At 52.0% G+C, this 20,181-nt stretch overlaps 2 protein-coding genes across 2 annotated transcripts in view; one reads left to right on the top strand and one right to left on the bottom strand.

The window, feature by feature from the left end:
• The window catches only part of Prkar1b (protein kinase cAMP-dependent type I regulatory subunit beta), a 139,111-nt gene extending 137,369 nt beyond the window's left edge, over nucleotides 1-1,742 (bottom strand). Inside the window, exon 1 of the mRNA XM_042268222.2 lies at nucleotides 1,645-1,742. The gene's annotated coding sequence lies outside the window, so the exon portion shown is untranslated. The remainder of the gene's footprint in view (nucleotides 1-1,644) is intronic.
• The window catches only part of Dnaaf5 (dynein axonemal assembly factor 5), a 37,669-nt gene continuing 18,325 nt past the window's right edge, over nucleotides 838-20,181 (top strand). Inside the window, exons 1-7 of the mRNA XM_042268219.2 lie at nucleotides 838-1,945; nucleotides 2,625-2,809; nucleotides 4,264-4,388; nucleotides 4,797-4,915; nucleotides 13,090-13,322; nucleotides 14,549-14,761; nucleotides 17,539-17,682. Coding sequence (XP_042124153.1) covers nucleotides 1,363-1,945; nucleotides 2,625-2,809; nucleotides 4,264-4,388; nucleotides 4,797-4,915; nucleotides 13,090-13,322; nucleotides 14,549-14,761; nucleotides 17,539-17,682 — 1,602 coding nt within the window. The 5' untranslated portion in view covers nucleotides 838-1,362. The remainder of the gene's footprint in view (nucleotides 1,946-2,624; nucleotides 2,810-4,263; nucleotides 4,389-4,796; nucleotides 4,916-13,089; nucleotides 13,323-14,548; nucleotides 14,762-17,538; nucleotides 17,683-20,181) is intronic.

The raw sequence follows: 20,181 nt of genomic DNA on the forward strand, positions 1-20,181 counted from the left end.
CAATTCAGTACATGACACCTAACACAGGGCCTTTGCTCAGTCAATCCTCTCTCTTTCCAACTCTTTTACGTGGTTCCTCACCATATTCAAAACACCCAAGGGTCACCTGTTCACACCAATTTTCTACAAAACTTATATCAACAACCACACAGAAGGGCAAAGTTTGTTATAAAGTCCAACGCCTACATGACAGGCCTGTTCTCAGATGTGAAGTGCCTGGCTGCCCAGCACCCACACCCCATTCTGCCTCCTGGGAAGGCCGTGCAGCACTGAGTCGGGCCCACTGGCAATATCATGCCTGTCCTAAAACCTAAAACCCTCCAGCCAGCGAGGTTACTACAAGTCTAAACTGAGGGTAGGATCCAAGCAGCAGACCCACACCTGCCTTCTCAAGGACCCCCGAGTAACCCAGTAAGGATCACCCGCATCTACGCCACTTAAAATAAGCTTAGCTTGAGCTGCCGCCGCCTTAGAACAGATGTGCTCTCACCTGTGTTACCCAGGGACCAAGGGGAAAGAGGAATGTGAAGCTTCAGGCTGAGTTCCAGACCCAAGAGAAAGGCCAGCCCCACCCTTCGCCCCGCCCTCCGCCATTTGCCACGCCCCAAAGCCTGCGCCCCACCTATCAGCCCTTGTCCCAGGCCCCTCATTCCTCATCCTTCACCCTACTCAGACCCCCACTCCACCCTCGAGGTTTATGCCCCTTCCCCCAGCCTGCAGCCCGCCTACTGACCCTTGCCCGCGGCCCCCGTGGTCCATGCCTCTCCCACCTTCCCCTTACCCAACCCACTACCCCCTGCCCCGCCCCCTTCCCTTAGGCCCCTCTTACCCTTCGCCCCTCCCACAGCGGCCCGCGCTCCGCCTGCCGTCTCCGGCAACGCCCCCAAAGCCCGCGCCCCGCCTACTTGGCTCTTACTCTTCCCATTACCCCTTATTCCCTTCTCTGTACACTACCCCGTTTCTCAAGGGGCCCGCGCCCCGCCCACCACCCCCTCATCCCGCCCACTACCCCTTACCCCCAACGCCTCACCCTTCGCCCCTCCTCCCGAGGCCCTCGCCTAGCCTGCTGCCCCTCGCCCCGCCCCCGAGGCTCATGCCCCACCCTCGACCCCTGCACCCAGCCAATTACACTTTCTCTCCGCCTCCTCTCGCCGGCTCCTTACTCCGCCCCCTAAACCCCTTTTCCGCCCACTTCCCCTGGCCCCGCCCCCTGCCCCTAACTCCCTGCCCCTCCCCCCGCATCACTCCTCGGGGGCGCGCACTCCGCCGCGAGCGTCCAAGCCAGCCGGAAGTCCTGCCGTAAAGCGTGCCGCCACAATCGTACTAGCGCCGGTTCCCTTGGAGACAGGCAACGCGCGCAAGATGGCGATGCCGGCGGAGGCGGAGGCGGCCGCGGACTGCGCCGAGGCGGCGGAGGCTGCGGAACTGAGCCGCGCGCTAGGTCGCCTGCTGCCGGGGCTGGAGGCCGACAGTAAGCTGGGGCGGCGGCGTGCGCTGGAGGCTCTGGAGCACGCACTGGAGGAGACGGTACGGCCCGGCGTGGATTCTGCTGCCTTCCAGGGCCCCTGGGCTCGCCTGCTGCTGCCGCGCCTGTTGCGACTTCTGACCGACCCGGCCGAGGGCTGTCGCGCGCTGGCTGCTCACCTGCTGGACTTAGGCCTGCGCCGCGCCGCGCGGCCCCGTGACGCTCTGCCGCGCCTGTTGCCTGCGCTCACCGCGCGCCTGGCCCGGCCTGAGCCCGCGCGGCCGCCGCCGGAGCCCTGCGAAGAGCTGCGCCTCGCCCTCGTGCAGCTGCTCCGTCTGGCCGTGGACCTGGGCGGCGCCGCACTCGCGCCCCACCTGGACGACGCGGTGCGCGCGCTGCGGGGCACGCTGCTCGACCCCTTCGCCGCGGTGCGCCGCGAAAGTTGCGAGTGCGCAGCCGCCCTGGCGCGAGCCACCCCAGGTAAGCGCCGGATCCCCTTCCGTGGGCACCCAGGTTTCCGGCCACTTACTTAAAGTGAGCTCGTGTGATGATGATTTCGTATGGGAAGGGGCACGGGACAAGGTCTCATAGTGTAGCCTGGGCTGGCATCAAACTTCCTCTGCTTCAGCCTTCTGAGTGCTAGAATCTCAGACGTGTGCCACGCACCCATTTCATGCTCATTTTTATGCAGAAGTCATAGGATCCACGTGGAGAAGGACCACTCAAGTTTATGCACTTGTATTTCTCTACTCCAGTGTCTCCCGTGTCCCTGACTTGGATCACTAGCGTCCTAGGTGGAAGGAGGCTGCTTCTCTCCACTTCCTTTTAGTTTATTCCCACCATTCTAAAAGCTCTGCCTGATGAGATCCTTCCGCTTTTTCTTTCAAAATTAGGATTTGGGGGGGGGGGATAATAATAAGAGGCCCTGCCTAGTGCTGCTAGTTAAACTGAAAGTCTAGACGGGAGGGAGCCAACCTTATGAAATGTATATACATGTCCACCTCCATGCCTGGAGCATAGGCAGCGCTGGGACCACTAGAGAGGGAATGTGGGAGTTGAGGCTAACACAGGCTGGTTTACAAGAGTTCAGAGGAAGATGGCAGGTGTGGTGGTGACCACAGAACTGTATCTGATAACCAGCAGCCTCCCTGTCCCACAGAGCACTTCCACATGCAGTCGGAGTCCCTGATAGCCCCCCTGATGCAGACCATCTCCCACCAGCACTGGAAGGTCCGGGTGGCCGTCATCGAAGCCACAGGCACTGTGATCCAGTTTGGCAGTGGGAGTTCCGTGGATGATGTTCTTTCCCACTTTGCCCAAAGACTCTTCGATGATGTCCCTCAGGTAATGGGATCTCTCTGCCTGACAGTCTTGCAACCTTGTGCTTTTGTTAGTGGAAGTGTCTTCGCATGCTCACCCACTGGAAGGATTTCAGTGCAGAGCCAAGGTGGGTTTGGAAGCCACAGAAGATGCTGGCAGACAGGAGTCCTACAGATGTAGTGGTGTACTGGCTTTAAGAAGGCAAAAGCCAGCTCGCAGGCATGTCTCAGATCTAAGGCTGTTGTGTCCTACGGTAGTATCCCCTATAAAGAGAGGACTGGGTAAAGGGGGAGCACATGATTCTGCTTAGGTGAGGAGGAGGGACAGTGGCCAGCACCCCCTCAGAGAAACTGAAAGCTGTTCCCATCTTGGCCATCATATCAACCATCAAACTCTCCACAGAGTGGCAGGTTGTATCCCGGTGTCAGTGTCCCCATCCCTGTGATGAAGATGTTGGCCTGAGTGAATCAGGCATCCTCTGTCCCCTGCTCTAGGTTGTATCACTTGTGCAGGTGCCCAGCCTACAGTGGATCCATCCAAGTCCTGCCTCAAGTTCCCAGCTCAGCTTCATGTCTTGTTTTATTTGTGTACCTCTCTATGGCATTATAATTCACATGTATACAATTCACCCATTCACGATGTTTAGTAGGTTTTTTTAATATATACTTTTTAAAGATTTTGTAAAGCATGTAATGTTTTTTTTGTTTTGTTTTGTTTTGGGGTTTTTTGTTTGTTTTTTTCCAAGACAGGGTTTCTCTGTGTAGTTTTGATGCCTGTCCTGGAACTCACTCTGTAGACCAGGCTGGCCTCGAACTCACAGAGATCCTCCTGGTTCTGCCTCCAGCAGAGATCCTCCTGGTTCTGCCTCCTGAGTGCTGGGATTAAAGGTGTGCACCACCACTGCCCGGCAAGCACATAATGTTGAGTTTATTGTTTCAGGGTTGGGATTGTGGCTCAGGTATAGAGCACTTGCTCAGCATGTGCAAGGTGCTGCATTCCTTCCCCCGCACCACACACACAGTGTTGTCACAATTGTCGCCACCACCACAGGTCTCATCATCCCAAACAGAAACCCTGAGCAGCCAGCAGTGGTTCCCCATTTACATCTCCCCAAACCCTGGGGAGGTCTAATCGTTCTGTTCCAAGATTGCTTGCTGTAGATTTCTCATGGAGTCATGTCACATGCCAGACAAGGTAGCCTCTGCTGTCGTCACTACAGCCCATGAAGCACCCTGGTACCATGGTGACACAGAAGACAGCAGACACGGTGCATTACTAGGGGGAGGGGGCACAGTGAGTCCACAGGACAGCTAGTGGGTGTCACAGGTTCTGGATCAGCGGTCTTCTGACTTGTCAGAGGGGTGGGGCCCAGCCCCGGGCCTCGTTGCCTTACACCTGTTTCAGGACTAACACCCTCCACAGCAGGACTCCGAGCCACCCTTCCTAGACTCTAAAGCTTCTCTGTTCTCTTATGGCAGGTCCGGCAGGCAGTGACCTCAGTAGTGGGGGGCTGGCTGCTGAATCTTCGTGACCGATACTCCTTCTTCCACAAACTCACCCCACTGCTGCTCAGCAGCTTCAGTGACGAGATGCCTGAGGTCCGGTAAGTGTCTCGCCGGGCAGCTGGGCAGTGTGGGCCTAGTGGTGTTCCCCTGCCCCTCTGATTTGAACCAAGAGCTTTTCTCCAGTTACCACAGTTGTGGTTTCTCTGCTCTAGAATTGCCACAAGAAACTCCCCATCTCCTTGTTAGGTGTTTTGTGGTCCTGTGCCACATGAACTATCTCTGATCACTAGGAGCTCTTTGGAGCTCTTACTTACGTTGGGTCTGTGGGTGGACGTCAGGCCCTTGCTGGCATTGTTAGAAGGCTATTCCTGCCGAGTGATGCCCGTTACCTAACCCTGTTCCCCAGCCCAGCAGGGATCCCCTGAGGTCTCTGTGGTCAGGATCTTCGTGGAAGGGGTCTCCTAGCACCCAGGCCTGACTGCCACTCCTGTCTTGCTGTGTTGCAGGCAGACAGCCACCAGCCTCTGGGAGAAGGTCGGGCAGAAGTGGCAGGAGGAGAATGAGGCAGATCTAAAGGACAAGCTGGATTTTGCTCCGCCTCCTCCTCCCCATTACCCTGAACATGGTGAGTGTCCCTGCTAGGGAGACAAGGCAGCTGGAAGGTCCATGGGGGCATCTGTTCTCAGGCCCCGAAGAAGGCACTGGTATCCGAGGTGCTGCTGAGCGGAGTAGTTGCTGAGTCCCTGTTTGGAGCTCACAGAGACGGGTCCCTCCTTCCCTGGTGGCAGTGCAGGCCCGTGCTGTCAGCCTCTGCTCTCTGTCTCTCAGAAGCCGATCTTTTCCCAACTCTGGTCCAGCTCCATCTTAAGGAGGGGATGCCTTCCCAGAAGCATCCAGATATGCTGCCAGGTGCCCACAACTCTTCTGAGCATGTGCAGGAACAGGTGACTGGGCCAGGCCTCTGCAGCACTTCTGAGAGTTTCAAGGGTGGCACCATGGGGGCCTTCATCCTTTGACCCAGAAGCAGCTGAGTCTGCAGGTCAGGGATAAGTGGCATTTGTCTTTCTATGTACTTTCTGCATTCGGGTAGTGTCTTCTGTTGGCACCTGCTTGTCCTCACATGGTCATGACCCAAGGCCGTGTTTGTGCCTGCCTAGCCAGTTCAGCTGTAAAGAAGGTCTTTCCCCACAGCCCAGGCCCTGGCCCCATGGACTTTAAGACCTCCTGTCTTCTCAGGAAAGCATATTTCTTAAAACCAAGCAGTAGTGCACTCTAAAAAGGACAGAGATGTGCCCAGTGGGAGGCACTGTCCCCCAGCACCCAGGTGGCTCCTTCCTAACCCCAGTGGAGGGATCTGGTGGGCTGTGGACACGGTAGTGACACTGAGGCCACTCCTGAATTCTGTTCTGCTGAGATGCTGAATCCAGGCCTCTTCTTAGCCGTCCCAGTCAACTTCTCTGCCCCCAAGGTTCTGCCTTGTCCTCAGAAGCTGGCAGAGGAAAGTACTCCAGTTCCGGGAAAGGTACAAACAGTAGAATAAGCTGGGTTTGTTACGATTTGGTAAGTCAGGTTGAGAGCACAGTTTTCCAGATGTGGAACTGAGATGTGAAGGCTGTTTGTGTGTTTGTTTATTTGTTTGATTGATTGGGGTTTTTGTTTGTTTGGTTGGTTTGGTTTTGGTTTTTTAAGAGAAGGTTTCTCTGTGTAGCTTTGGTGCCTGTCCTGGAACTCCCTCTCTAGACCAGACTGGCCTTGAACTCACAGAGATCCACCTGCCTCTGCCTCCCTTGTGCTGGGATTAAAAGATATGCGCCACCACCGCCGGGCAATTAATTCTTTATCGTGTGTGTGTGTGTGTGTGTGTGTGTGTGTGTGTGTGTGTGTGTGTGTGTGTGTGACTCTGTTTCAAACTTAGGGCCTCACATGTGTGATACCGAGTGTTCTACCACTGAGTTATACCCCGACCCTTGGTTTCTTTGTGGCAGGGTCTCATTGTGTAGCCCAGGCTGGCCTTGAACTTATGCAGTCCTCCTGCCTCAGCCTCTTGAGTGCTGAGATTGCAGGTGTGCATCCCTGTACCCAGCATGCATTTATGCTAACTGTTCTTTGTGGCAGAGGCGCAGCAGGACTCTGAAGGGCTGAAGGGGGTTTTTCCCTCTTGTTCTTTCTGCCTCAAGTTACCTGTGTCCTTTTGCAAAGCTGAGCAGGAAGGTCCCTCCAGCGCTAGAGTCGCAGCCAGGCTCTGACCATGCACTGGTGATGTGCTCTGTGGTGTGGGGGGTAGTGTGTCCCCCTGATTAGCTCTGCAGCAGCCCAGCAGCTCTGTCCTTGCTCTCCAGGCTCCTCCCACACAGTTCACTGGCAGTCTAGCAGTGTCGGCAGGACACAGACTGGCCTTGACTGCAACAGATCTTGCTGCCAGGAGCAAGGAAAGTGTGGGAGGCAGTTCTGTCTCAGGAGGCTACCGCACATGACTAAGTGGGCGCTTGTATGGAGGGACTTGGAGGCATGCTTGCATGCACTCTGTCTGCACTGACCAGCTTCCTGTGCTCAAGGTCTGGAAGGAGATCTGGTCTCTGCGTGTGTTTTGGATCTAAGTCAGCTTAGATCTAACCGGGCTTGTTTCTGACAGTAGTTATAGGCACCTCAGTGGTTCTGGTTCTGAGCTGTGAGAGCAGCTCCTCCTCAGAGCTCATTTTTCATCTGTAATCTGAAGCAGAGTGGATTTAGAATTGAGTCATAGTAGTCAGCAACATGGCACTAGGTTTCATGAGTTTTTTTTGTTTCAGTGTAGGATTAGACTTTTAAACCTTAATTTAAATTTAAAATTTAGAATTTTGCTGCATTTCAGCCATCAGGTCTTGCCACTAGTACTCAGACCCTCACCCTGGCCCTCCTCGATTGTTGCCCCTCCCCGCCCTGGGCCTGGCCTCTGCCTGCCATCCTGGGACCTGTGTTGTCCTTGTCCAAGGGGCCATGTAGCTCCAACCCGCCCTCCATGCTTTTCGGTGGACATGTGCTTGAGTTGCCTCCACCCTAGGAGGCTACAGAGACTGTGTTCAGAGACAGAGCAGCTCCGATGAGTAGCTAAGTCACGTTAGGTCCTTTCTTCCTGCAGTGCAGGGGACTCCAGTCTGCCAGGACACACTGCCTGACCGCAGCCGAGCCACACAGCCCTACAGTTGACAGTTGCCACACCAGTGTCAGCACCCGGATCAAATTTAATCAAGTCCAGGCGTCCCCTTGCCTAGGACAGAAAGGTAGTGCCACAGAGTTTACGTTCAACTTACAGACAACGTTAGTTTCCTTTCGCAACCCAGAAGAAGTCTCCACTTTTAGTTTCTGGTTTTTAAAGTTTTTTTTAAGATTTATTTTTTATTTTATGTGTATGAGTGCTTTGCCTGCGTGTATGTATCTGCACCGTGTGCATACTTCACAGCTGTGGAGGCCACAGTTGTGAGCCACCTAACGTGGGTGCTAAGAACCAAAGTCGAGTCCTCTGCAAGAGCAGCGAGTGCCCTTACCTGCTGAGCTCTCTCTCTCCAGCCACTTGTTTTTGTTTTTAACTTGGTATTTGTGTTGGTAGCGTGGATTTGTGAACATAAGTACGCTGCCCTTGAAGTCCAGAAGAAGGTGTCATATCTGGAGCTGGAGTTGCAGTTGGTTGTGAACTCTCCACAAACTCAGGTCCTCTGCAAGAGCAGCAAGCGCTCTTCACCACTGACCATCTCTTTGGCCCTAAATCTTCACTTTGACTTCCTATCTTTCCGCTTTATTAGTTTCTGTGGGTATGTACAGTGTACAGTGCTGTATGTACAGCATTGTAGCACAGCTGGACTTCAAAAACCTAACTTTCTGGAGTTAGTTCTCTCCTTCCATCTTTACGAGGATTCCGGGGATTGAACTCGGGTCTTCCGGCGTGCATGGCAAAGACCTTTACCACCAAGCCGCCTTGTTGGCCTCAAATTACCAGTTTTAAAATGGAGTGCTATGTGGGCATCCAGGAAGACTGAGGTTGCATTGTCTTCAAATCAGTTTTTACTGGATAAAGTGTCGTCACGCTCCTGCAGACCGCCGTGGTAGGGCCCTGGTGACAACAGGTTCCAGGTTTGGGTGGTGCTGCTGGCGGTTTTCCTTTGAAACAGCTTTCTGCTGGAATTGTTTGCCTGTCGTGCCCAGGTGCTGAGGGCAGCATGTCTTCAGAACGGTGGCCCGATGCCAGGAGGACACAGGGTCTTTTTCTTTCTTTTCTTTTTCTTTACCAAAAAAAAGGCTGGTCTGGAAATGAGTAGAGTTGCTTTTGAATATGTATCACTGTGCCCGTCCGTCCGTCTGTCTGTTTCTGCCCTGCCTGCATTCCATCAGGGTGTTTGGAATAGAAACTTGAATGGGAGTGGATGAGGAGAAGCTGGCTGGCAAACTGGCTAGCACCGTGGGAGCTTTTTCCTCTTCTCAAGGGCAGGTCATTCTGCCTTAGCAGCACACAGACAGGCCTTGTAGACAAGAGTAAGGTGTCAGAAGAGGAAAATCACTTTCACAGAAGCCAGGTTTCCCTGATCGCAGAACCCCAGCATCTCTGACCCCTCTGAAAACTGAACTTTGACCTCGGCACCAGCTTCAACCTTCCACCCTGTCTCTGTCCCCAGCCCCTCCAGGTGGAATGTCCTTTGCTTCACTGGACCTGACATGACCTTCCCTTTTCCGTTGGTTTTTGGCAGCTAGATGGATGGCTGCTGGTTGCCAGAGTGTCTGTCTTTGCAGATGTTCATGGCTCTCCTGCTGAAAAGTCCATTGTCTCTTACAGTCTCAGGGCGCTCGCCGCCGGCCCCAGAGCAAGCATGGCCCAATTAAGCTGCCTCTTCTGCCTTCTGTCACTGTCAGGTTGCAGTTATTTCCTCGGAGAAGATTTACAGACAGTGCCGAGCTCTCTGGGCCTCCAGGCCAACACTTCTGGACTCCGGATTTGAGTAAATGATTGCTCAAACCCCAGGGCCTTCCTCCCTGCTTACCTGTTCTCACATGCTTCTAGACAGAGATACAGGACCACTGACCCCTAGCCTGCCCATAAATCAAGTGGCGGATAATCAAATCTAGGAAGGAATTGAGATGCTGAGAAACAAATATGGCCGGTAGACAGCCAGTGCCGGGACAGTTGTAAAGTAGTTGCTGTTTCTCAGGGTGTCAGCCATGGTGCTTACCACCTGTCCAAGGTAGACACCGGACAAGAACGCGGCTGTGCCTCTCCAGCAAAGCTGGAGATTATCCTAGCAACCTTGAGAGCTCCAGAGGGAAGCAAACGAGGTATACCAGGAGAGGGGAATTGGCAAGGTAGGACATCCCTCAGCCAAAAGGGGAAGGACACAGACATGTGCCACAGCGTGAATGGATCCTGTTAAGTGAAAGAAGCCTGTTTACAGAGCAGTACACACACACACACCAAACAAACAAACAAACCTGGGGACACACAGGCACCAGTGTCCTAAATAATACTATCAGCCCAGCAGAGTTAGTCCTGCCATTTGGGGTGTTGGGAAGTGAGGGGGAGCCTCTACATTCAAACATCTGTAAGGTTGTATAGAAAGTGTTAAGTTACTTGGAGGTAGGGCGTGAGAATTAGCTTTGTTTTTTTCACACTGCTTGAATTTTTTACGTTTTATTTATTTGGGCTGTCGAGATGTCTCGGTAGGTAAAGGCGCCTACTGCCAAGCCTGGCAGCCTGAGTCTCATTCCTGGGGCCCACGTGGTGGGGAGAACTGACTCCCACAAGTTGTTCTCTGCTCTCCACGCATTAATGGCATGCACTCGAAAAATAAACAGTTTGAAGAATTTATTTTGTATTTCACATACTGTGTGTGTGAAAGTACAGGTACACAGAAGGCGTGGCACACGTGAGGGTCAAAGGACAACTTTGAGGGGGTGGTTCCAGCCTTCCACTTCGTTTCTGAAGCAGGGTCTGGGGCGTCGGCCGCTGAGTCAGTTACTCCAGTTAGTTGGCCCAGGGGCTTCTGAAGGCGACTCCTCTCCCTGCCCATCATCTCTCCACAGGAGTGCTTCGATTACAGACGCATGCCGCCACATATGGCCTTGCTTCGTTTTTAAACATGGGTTATGGGCATGGAAGTCGGACTTTTGCAAGTGAACAACACTGAACCATCCCCTGAGCCTTTGTCTTGGTTGATTTGTTTACTGTACTGGGGATTGAACCTAAGGCCTCGTACCCCTGCCCTCTCTTTACTTGTCTTTTTGGTTTTGAGGTATAACCCAGGCTGGCCTCAAACTCCGCTCACAGCTGAGGATAGCTTTTGACTTTTATCCCCCTGCCTCCACCTCCTGAATGCTGGGATTGCAAGCATGCACCACCACATCCTGATGATGTGAAGTGAAACCCGGGCGTCAGGCATGCTAGGCAAGCACACTGCCAACAGCCATGTTTAGACAGGGCCTGAGTTGCGCGGGCTACCTTGACCCGGTTGGTGGTCCTTCTGCTTCAGCCTCTGAAGCAGCTGCACGACAGGCCTGGGGAAGACTGGCAAAACTCAGGCATTTTTAAGGAATGTGTACCCCACTCGTGGGAGAGTAGGTTGGTTAGTCCTGGCTGCATGTGGTGGCTCAGCTTGTGTTTGAGGACATTAACACACATACGTGCCTTTTGACTCAGTGTTTCCATTTCTTAGCATTTTCTAAATTCCAGTCAGATTTGTGATACTATATTTACAGATATTTGTTATAGTGATTGTAAGAAAATTAAAGTTGCTGTGCATGGTGGAGTTTGTTATTTCGGTATTCAAAAAGCTCAGACAGGAAGATTGCTGTGAGTTTGAGGCTAGCCAGGGCTACATAGTTTTAACCTTGTCTCAAAAGACATCCCCCACCTCCCCAGTAAAAGTAAATGGAAACAACTGGGCCAGTGCTTCCCAATACTGGATCCACATGGTGCTGAAATCATTCTGTGGGTTGGGTTCCAATATCCTGGGGCAGTGCAGACCAATGGAATGCTCCATACAGTGGAAGCATCCACATCCATGCTGTCCTGTGTAGCATCCCCTGGCCACATGCTTATCAGGTGCTGAAATGCCATTGGCACAGTGGGGAGCTGAGGTATTTGTTGTGTGTAGACTACATGCTGGCAACTGCATCCACAAGGTGCATAGAGCCAGTGCTGGCTGAGCTGTGCTGGGAAGACTGGGAGTGTCATCCTCTGTGATAGGAAAGCAGGCTAGCCAGGCTTGGTAGCAAGTGCCTGAAGGCTAAGACAGGAGAGTTTTAAGTGTCCTAGGCTATGGAGTGCATTCAGAGGAAATTTAGTGAAACCCCGCCTCAAAAGAGGGCTGAGGGTGTGGCTCAGAGTCACAACGTTCTTCTAGAATCCACCAATAAGGGACTGGACGGGGTATGGCTCAGCAGTAAAACTTGACTAGAATCCACCCTACCAGTGGGGAGCTTGGGGTGTGGCTTGGTAGTAGAGTTCCTGCCTAGCTCCCTATCAGTTATAGGGTGCTTGCTTAACAAATGTGAGGTGTAGGTTCAATCCCCAGCAATACACAGTGTTAAGAAGGTGGGGGGAGAGAAAAAAAGTAATTAAAGCTTGTGTCCAGAACATACTGAGAACTTTCAGAGGTCAATAAGAAGAACAATTCAAAACTTTTTTTTTTTTTTTTGAGACAGGGTTTCTCTGTGTAGCTTTGTAGCCTATCCTGGATCTCACCTGGCTCTGCCTCCCAAGTGCTGGGATTAAAGGTGTGCGCCACCACTACCCGGCCAATTCAAAACTTTTTTTTTTTTTTTTTTTTTTTTGGTTTTTCGAGACAGGGTTTCTCTGTGTAGCTTTGCGCCTTTCCTGGAGCTCACTTGGTAGCCCAGGCTGGCCTCGAACTCACAGCGATCCGCCTGGCTCTGCCTCCCGAGTGCTGGGATTAAAGGCGTGCGCCACCACCGCCCGGCTCAATTCAAAACTTTTAAACAAACAATATTTGGAAAGATATCACCCAGGATGGTAACTTTTAAACAGCACATAAGCCTGTGAAGTGTCATTGGTATTGGGGAAACAGAAATCGGACCTCAGGGAGATGCCACTGTACCCTTCCAGGCTCAGCTAACTTGAAGGCTGGCCATACCATGGCAGGGAAGTTGAATGGTGCAGGTCCTGTAGAAGATAGGCAGGTGCTTTTTTTCCTAAGTCAAGCAAGTACCTGCAGTATGATCTGTCCCCGCTAGTAACTGTGTACTAGGAGTTCAGCACAATGCCATTTAAAACAGCCCTCAGGAGGTGAATGGGGAAACTGCTGTGTTCACTGCCTAGACTACTCCAGCAGAGTGGGTGTTTGTTATTCAAGTCCACCGAGCAAAGGTGCTAGAGAATACACCAGTCTATAACCAGGTCCATTGGGTGGAGGGGCGGGAGCCCACGAGCTAAGTTTACCTCAGGGTTATGGTGATGGTTTGCAGGTGTGTCCCAGTGTGATTTCTTGTGTGTCATACCTCAGCATGGCCATGAGGAATACTTTATGACCCTCACTTTTCCCCCCTTTTTGTGGGGGGTGGGGTTTTTTGTTTGTTTGGTTGGTTTTTTGTTTTTGTTTTTTTCTCTTTTTGAGATAGAGTCTCATTCTGCAGCCCAAGATAACCTGGAACTGTATAACCCAGGCTGGTCTAAAACTTGAAGCAATCCTCCTGTCTCAGCCTCTTGAGCTTCAGGATCATAGTTGAAAGCTGCCAAGCCCAGCCCTCCTTCCCGTCTTGAGAAGTTTCAGTCTGTCAGACTGAAGCTATCTCTGTGGGTTCCCGTCTTCTCCCCTCTAGAGAGCCGTCCTGGCCTGGGCTGCCGAGAGCTGGTCTTCAGGAACCTCTCCAAGGTGCTTCCTGCCGTCTGTCGTGACATCACCGACTGGGTGGTAGGGACACGGGTAAAGGCCGCACAGCTATTGCCCGTGCTGCTGCTGCACGCAGAGGACCACATCACGCAGCATCTGGAGATCCTCCTCAGAACCCTGCAGCTGGCGTGTGCCGACGAGGAGAAGGCCGTGGTCAGCAGTGTGAGTGTCCCGTCATCTTGCAAGTGGCAAAGCTCAGCCCTGTACACATCAGTTCTGTGCTCATCAGCTGCCGCCTGCCCTTCCGCCTCCTCCATATTCAACCACTAGCCTGGCCCTGATGGGGCCATCAAAGCAAACTGTTTCACTTGAGCACACAGGCCGTGTGCAGCATGTGCACCTTTGTCCAGACCCTGCAGTACTCTGCTTCCAGTGACCCGGCAGTCAGCAGTCAGTTTGCCTAAGAGACCAGTTTCCTCAGCCCAGGCACGCTTACTGTCATTTCCACACAAAACTCGGAGCAGGAGGCATTGCAGTGTATTCATGTATGCTTGCATATGTATGGCCATGTGGTGTGTGCACATGTGTGTGTGTACATGTGCAAGTGTACACATGCTTATAGAAGCCCAAATTTGACATTGGGTATCAACTGCTGTCCACTTGATTACAGGGCCTCTCACTAAACCTGAAGTTCACAAATTCATCTAGTCTTACCTAGCCAGCTTGCCCCAGGGATCTCCTTGGCCTGTCTCCTAGGTACCGGAATGACAGGAGGCCGCCACCCCTTCCCTCCTTTTACATGGGTGCTGGGGATCCGAACTCTGGTCCTCAGGCTTGTCCAGCAGGTCATTCCTTATTCACTGAGCCACCTCCCCAGGCCTTATCATAAAACTTTGAACTGCTGTATCTCTCCATGTGGATTTAGGAAGGAGAGGGAGGGAATGGTGAGAAGCACCATGTGAAGGTTGCTGTGTCCGTGTGTCCTGTGCCTTCCCCTGTGTGCCGCCCCTGTCTGCTCCATGATGCAGATGCAGAGCTGGCCAGGACCACGAGCATCGCACCTCCCTCTCCAGCTGCCCAGCCCCCTTCCTGGGCAGCCCTCACTGCTGCCCAGCTCTGCTGTCGTCTAGGAGGGAAGTTCATGGAAACAGCAGTGAGGGGCCGTGGGCTGATGCAGCGATGCCCTGCGTCAGTCACGGGTGTGGAGGCACTGAGTGTGTGAATGAGAAGCTTAGGCTGCTGGTGTCACAAGAGGCAGGAGAGCCAGACACACCACTTCAGAGCCCTTGGTCTCCCCCAGGAGAGAAAGGGGAGTGCTTGCTTCCCCACGGGTCCTGTACACCGTGCCCTCTGGCGGGTGGGAAGCCCTGTGGGCAAGCCCGGGCACCACTGGGAGCCCTAGCCGGAACCCCACCTTTAAACTCTGCTTCTCCCTGTCTTCCTTACAGTGTGTAAGAGCCGCAGAGCTCATTGGCACGTTCGTCAACCCAGAAGTGTTTCTGAAACTAATCTTAGCAATGCTGAAGAAGGCGCCCTCCACCTCTGGCCTCTTGATCCTCACATCTGTCATCCAGGGCTGCCCCCAGAACACCCTCCAGCCGCACCTCAAGGTCATAGCCACAGAGCTGGCCCAGGAGCACATCTGCCAGGGGTCTGAGAATGTAAGTCTGCCTGGAACCAGGTGGGCACCAGGACATCCTGGTGCTGGAGAAGGGAGGTAGCCCTGCTGGCCTCTCTGTCAGTGTAGCTGCTGATGGTGGCCAACCCGAGGGCGGCAGCACACCCGGGTGCCAGTGGCTTGGACAGTTCGGGGCACACCCATCTCCCAGGAGACTCCAGTTAGTCTTGCTGCTGTGAGTGGTCATGGGTCAATGGCATGAGTCTGAGGGAGTCTTGGGTCCTACTCTGGAATCAGAGACTACACACAACATCAAGGTTGGTATGAACAGCACATCGTCGGGGGTGACCAAGAGCTCATTCTGTCGGTAACACATCAGCACATGAATCCTGTGTCTGAGGTAACCATTTGTGACCTGACAGACAGGTTCACTTTAAACTGAGCCAGAGCAGTCCAGCCCTCAGCTTTACCACTGGGATATGTTCTGGTTGCCTCTGCTGAGGGCAGAATGAAGGTTGCTGTATTGAATTGAGTTAGGCATACCCCCGTATCAAGCACCCAGATCCTCTTGTTGGGAGACTTGGTTCTGTTCACTGGCCAGCCAACCTATTTGGGCCTTGGTGCACCTTGGTTCAGCTCTGGCAAAGCTGGGCTTGGGGGAGGGACACTGGCTGACAGAAGTCAGCCCTGGTCCTCTGTCCAGCCATTTCTGTTGTCAGAGTGAGAGACCCATGGGTATAGTGCCATATACCTGTCGTCTTAGTTACTTTTCTAATGCTGTGATACAATACCATCACCAAGGCTGTTTATACTATTTTATTTGGAGGATTATAGTTTCATCATGACAGGGAGCACAGCAACAGAAAGGCGTGGCGCCGGAGCAGTAACTGAGAGCTTATATCTTGAGACACAACCACAAGTCAGAGAGAGCTAACTGGGAGTGGTGTGAGCTTTTGAAGTTTCAAAGCCCACCCCCAATGACACACTTCCTCCAACAAAGCCACACCTCCTAATCCTTCTCAAATAGGCCCACCAACTGGGGACCAAGTATTGTTGGGATACTAGGTTCTGCTCACTGGCCACAGGTTCAAGAACAGCCTGGTGGGGTTGGGGGATACTGTAAGACATTTTATTTTGTTTGTTTGTTTTTGTTTTTGTTTTTTTTGAGACAGGGTTTCTCTGTGTAACTTTGCGCCTTTCCTGGAACTCACTTGGTAGCCCAGGCTGGCCTCGAACTCACAGAGATTTGCCTGGCTCTGCCTTCAAGTGCTGGGATTAAAGGCGTGCACCACCACTGCCCGGCTTAGACATTTTATTTTTAGATAATAAAAATAATAAGGGAAACCCATGGGAATAGGACTGAAGACTTGGGAAGGAGTGAAGACAGGCCATGCTTATGGATGAGTCCACGTTTCCCAGAACTCAGTTTAGAAGAAAAACTGTCACTGCCATGCTTATTCTGTGTACTATAGAACCTGTGGAATAGGCATGGTAGAGGAATAATAAAGGATATCAATTTTTGCCTTCCTACAGCCCATGGCAAGTTCTTCACAGGGTCCCACTGGTCACCCAGCCATGGTTCTGTAGCAAATGCACCTGAAGCCAGAGGAGCAAGAATGGGCAGGTTAGCCTCCAGCACCTACATCAGTCAGGAAGCTTGTGCAAGCTGGATGGACACTACCAGCTAAGCCCTAGCCTCGGCTCCACTCTAGGTATTTTAGAGTGGGTCCAAGACATGCAGTCATTTCAGCATGGGTGTATCACAGTTTATGTTCCTGGCACAAAGTTATTAATGTGAGCTTTAGGGGGTTGTTTGTTGTTGTTGTTTGGTTTTGGTTTTGGTTTTTGGAGACAAAAATCTTATATAGCACAGGTTGAAGTAACTGCTGTGTAGCTGAGTTTGGCCTTGAATTTCTGATTCCCCCTGCCTCCGCCTCTTTGATCCTGGAATAATAGGCCTGTGAATGAAAAAAGAACTAAAAGGAGACCATGACTGCTCCTAAGAGGTTGAGGTTTTTTTATAACTGTAAGGGAGAACACAGGCACAGGCAGAGACATCTGAGAGTCCAGAATGAACATGACTGCAGACTGAAGCAGGTGATGTAGATCTGGGAGCCGGGAGCCAGGAGGCCAAGAGGCCAATGTAGTCAAAATGGCTGGGCTATCTCAAAATCAGAGAAGCTGGGGGAAGGGTAGCCTAGCCAGTCTCTGGACTGGAGAGTTTAGGGTAGGGGCAGGGTATGCCAGCCAAAATGTCTCAGAATGCTGAGAGGCTGCACTCTCCCTCACCTCTGGCACTCTCACCTAGGAAGACTGAAGTTCCACAGACTTCTTTGTGCGTTCATGTCATTTATCATTCCTCTACCACATCTATCCACAGATTCCAGAGAGCACAGAACAAATAGGAACAGCATTTTTAAGTTTTAAGATACTAGTGAACATTTCACAAAATATATTCTTGCGGTCTTGTGGGGGGGTGGGGGGGCGTGGTTCGAGACAGGATTCTTTATGACTGCCTTGGAATTTGCTGTGTAGACCAGGCTGGCCTCAAACTCACAGAGATCTGCTTACCGCCACCTCCCAAGTGCTAGGATTAAAAGTGTGCGCCACCGCTGCCTGGCTCTCAGAGCATATGTCCTTAATCCCTCTGTAGCTTCCCTTCTGGACCAACTGTGCCCTTCTCCGTGGATGTGCTCTGGTCGGGGCTGGGTAGCCCTGAAGTGGGCGCAGTGCCTCTTTTGGCTTTCGGTACATGTGTGGGCCCCACACTGGCAGTGGGCTGCGGAGGGAGAGATACTGACTCCCACTTGTCTCTTGCAGGATCTCTACCTGGAGCATCTGCTGCTGTGTGTGCAGGCTCTGCTGTCTGTGTGTCGGGAAGACTGTCGTGCCGTCAGCCTGCAGCTCATGGAGGTGCTGGTGACGATAATGGCAGTCTCAGGGGCTGCGGGCCTTTGGAAGAAGGTAAGGCCGACAGCCCCCTGCAGCTGGTCTCTTCCCACAGGAGACGGAGCTGTCTTCTGTCAGTCTCCAGCTTGGGTGAATTCCAGGCCTGGGGCAGGCTTGACTAGCGAAGGTGAAAGAATTCAGAGCATTTAGGAGTCACTCACAAAGTGGCCTCAGGTAGTGTCCCCTCAACCTACTGACCTATCTTTTATCTAGGAGTGAAGGCTGTTCCTGAACCCCTACCCACCCCACCCACCCCCCAAAAAAAATTCTCTTGAGGCTTCAAAGCATTCCTGTGCAGGCAAACGCTGTAGAGAAGTCTAGTGGCCGTCCTGTGTTAATGGCAGCCCAGCATTTGGAGGCTTTTTCTGTCCCCTTGACATGTATTTAAGCTTTAAATTTTTCTTTTTTAATTTTATTTGGGTTTCTTTGTTTTGTTTTTGAGACAGACTTATTACGTAGCTCAGGCTAGCCTTGAACTTCTGAAGGCAGACTTCCTATCAGAAAATAAGATAGAGAATGACTGAAGTAGACAATGTCAGCCTGGTCTCCACATGCACATGTGTAGATGTAACCAACCGTCTTATTAAATAAGAAACACAGACCAATGTAAAGCAGAAAACCAAGAGGTCAGAGCTCAGAGCTAAAATCTCACCCTTCCTCCTGTGGTGGTCCTACCTCTCCGAAAGAGACCTACTTCCTGTGTGTTTGTCTTGATAAAGTCTTTCTGCTCTGCCTTCTCATTGGTTGTAAACCCAAACACATGACTGCCTCTTCACTGCCTGTATGTATAGCCCTCCAGGTCTTAAAGGCGTGTGTCTCCAATGCTGGCTGTATCCCTGAACACACAGAAATCTACCTAGCTCTGCCTACCTACCAAGTGCTGGGATTATAAGCGTACACCACCACCGCCACGCTCTTGCTATGGCTCTAATAGCTCTGACCCCCAGGCAACTTTATTTATTAACATACAATTAAAATCACATTTCAGTACAAATAAAATACCACCATACACATGTGCATACACCCCCACAGACACACACACACATACCCACACACCCCCACAGACACCAAACACCCCATAGACACACACACATACCCACACACTCCACAGACACCAAACATACACTCACACATCCCTTAACATCCCTGTGGGCCTCAAGCTCATGGGGGCAGATGCTGCTGCTTCAGGGTGAGCCAGAGCAGGATGGGCCTGCAGGATGCTTAGGTGTCCTGTGGAGCCCGCCAGAAGGAGCCTTTCCCCCTCTTTTGTTAGGGACTTTCTCAGTTCAGATTCTTCTCTTTGAAGACAACCTTTGCAGAAGGTATGTGTCATATGTCATCAAGACAGCTTGTCACTGATAGAGCTATAAATTCTAGCAAGGCTGTGCCTGCAGGCCACAGGAAGGAAGCCAAACCCATCAGGTCAGGAACAGAGAGATACGGCCGACTGCCTAGGCCCCTGATGCCAAGGAATGTCAGGAACTGCCTAATGTATTAAATCCTAGGAGGTGGCTGCAGCTCTCTCCTTCGCTGCCCATCACCCTCTGTGGGCAGAGCCACCAGCGGGCTGTTTTTACCTTGAGATCTGGTCTCAGTAGGAGAGCTAAATGGTGGAGGGTGAGGGCAGCCCTGGTTTTATGGTTTTGGAGATTTGGGTAGTAGTTTTGTTGTGTGTGTATAGGATGGAAGCGTAGTTCTGGGATGGGCCCAGGGCCTTGCTGTATTAAGTCTGCACTATGCACTGACATGCATTCCCAGCCCCACTCCCTTTAGTGTTTTTTGGTGTTTTGTTTCTGTCTGGTTTGGGGGGGGGGGGGGATTGTATTATTTTAGTTGTGTATGTATGTGTGTTTGCATGTGCGTATGAGCACAAGTGCCCTCAAAGGCCAGAGACATTGACTCCCCTAGAGTAACACTTGGTTGTGAACTGCCTGACATGGGTGCTGGGAACTGAGCTCAGGACCTCTAAGAACTGTACATGCTCTTAGCTGTTGAGCCATCTCTCTGCCATGGGTTTTTGTTCTTTAAACAAGATCTTGCTATATAGCCCAGGCTGACTTTGAACTCTTGATCCTCCTGCCTCAGCCGTCTGTGTGCTGAGTCACTGATAGGACTGTAAATTGTAGCCATTTCTTTTTTTCTATTTTGTGAGTGTGTGCATACAAGTGTACGGGTCAGCACACGTGCGTAGGGTCAGTGCCATTCCTCTGACACCATCCACTTGATGAGTCTTCTCTTTTGTCCTTGGTCTTTTATTTTACTCCTCTTTTGTTTTGTTTTGTTTTGTTTTGTTTGTTTTTATAGACTGTGTGGCCTTGGTGGCTGTTCTGGATCTCGCTCTATATTTCAGGCTGGCCTCTAACTCGCAGATCCACCCGCCTCTTTCTCACAAGTGCTGGGATTAAAGGCATGTGCCAGCACCGCCCAGCTATTGTACTTTTTTTAAAAGGTTTTTTAATGTGTGTATGTGTACATGAGTGCAGTACCTGCAGAGGATGGGAAGAGCTTCAGATT

Source organism: Peromyscus maniculatus, chromosome 23 (genome assembly GCF_049852395.1).
Source record: "Peromyscus maniculatus bairdii isolate BWxNUB_F1_BW_parent chromosome 23, HU_Pman_BW_mat_3.1, whole genome shotgun sequence".
In the NCBI taxonomy this organism is placed as follows: domain Eukaryota; kingdom Metazoa; phylum Chordata; class Mammalia; order Rodentia; family Cricetidae; genus Peromyscus; species Peromyscus maniculatus.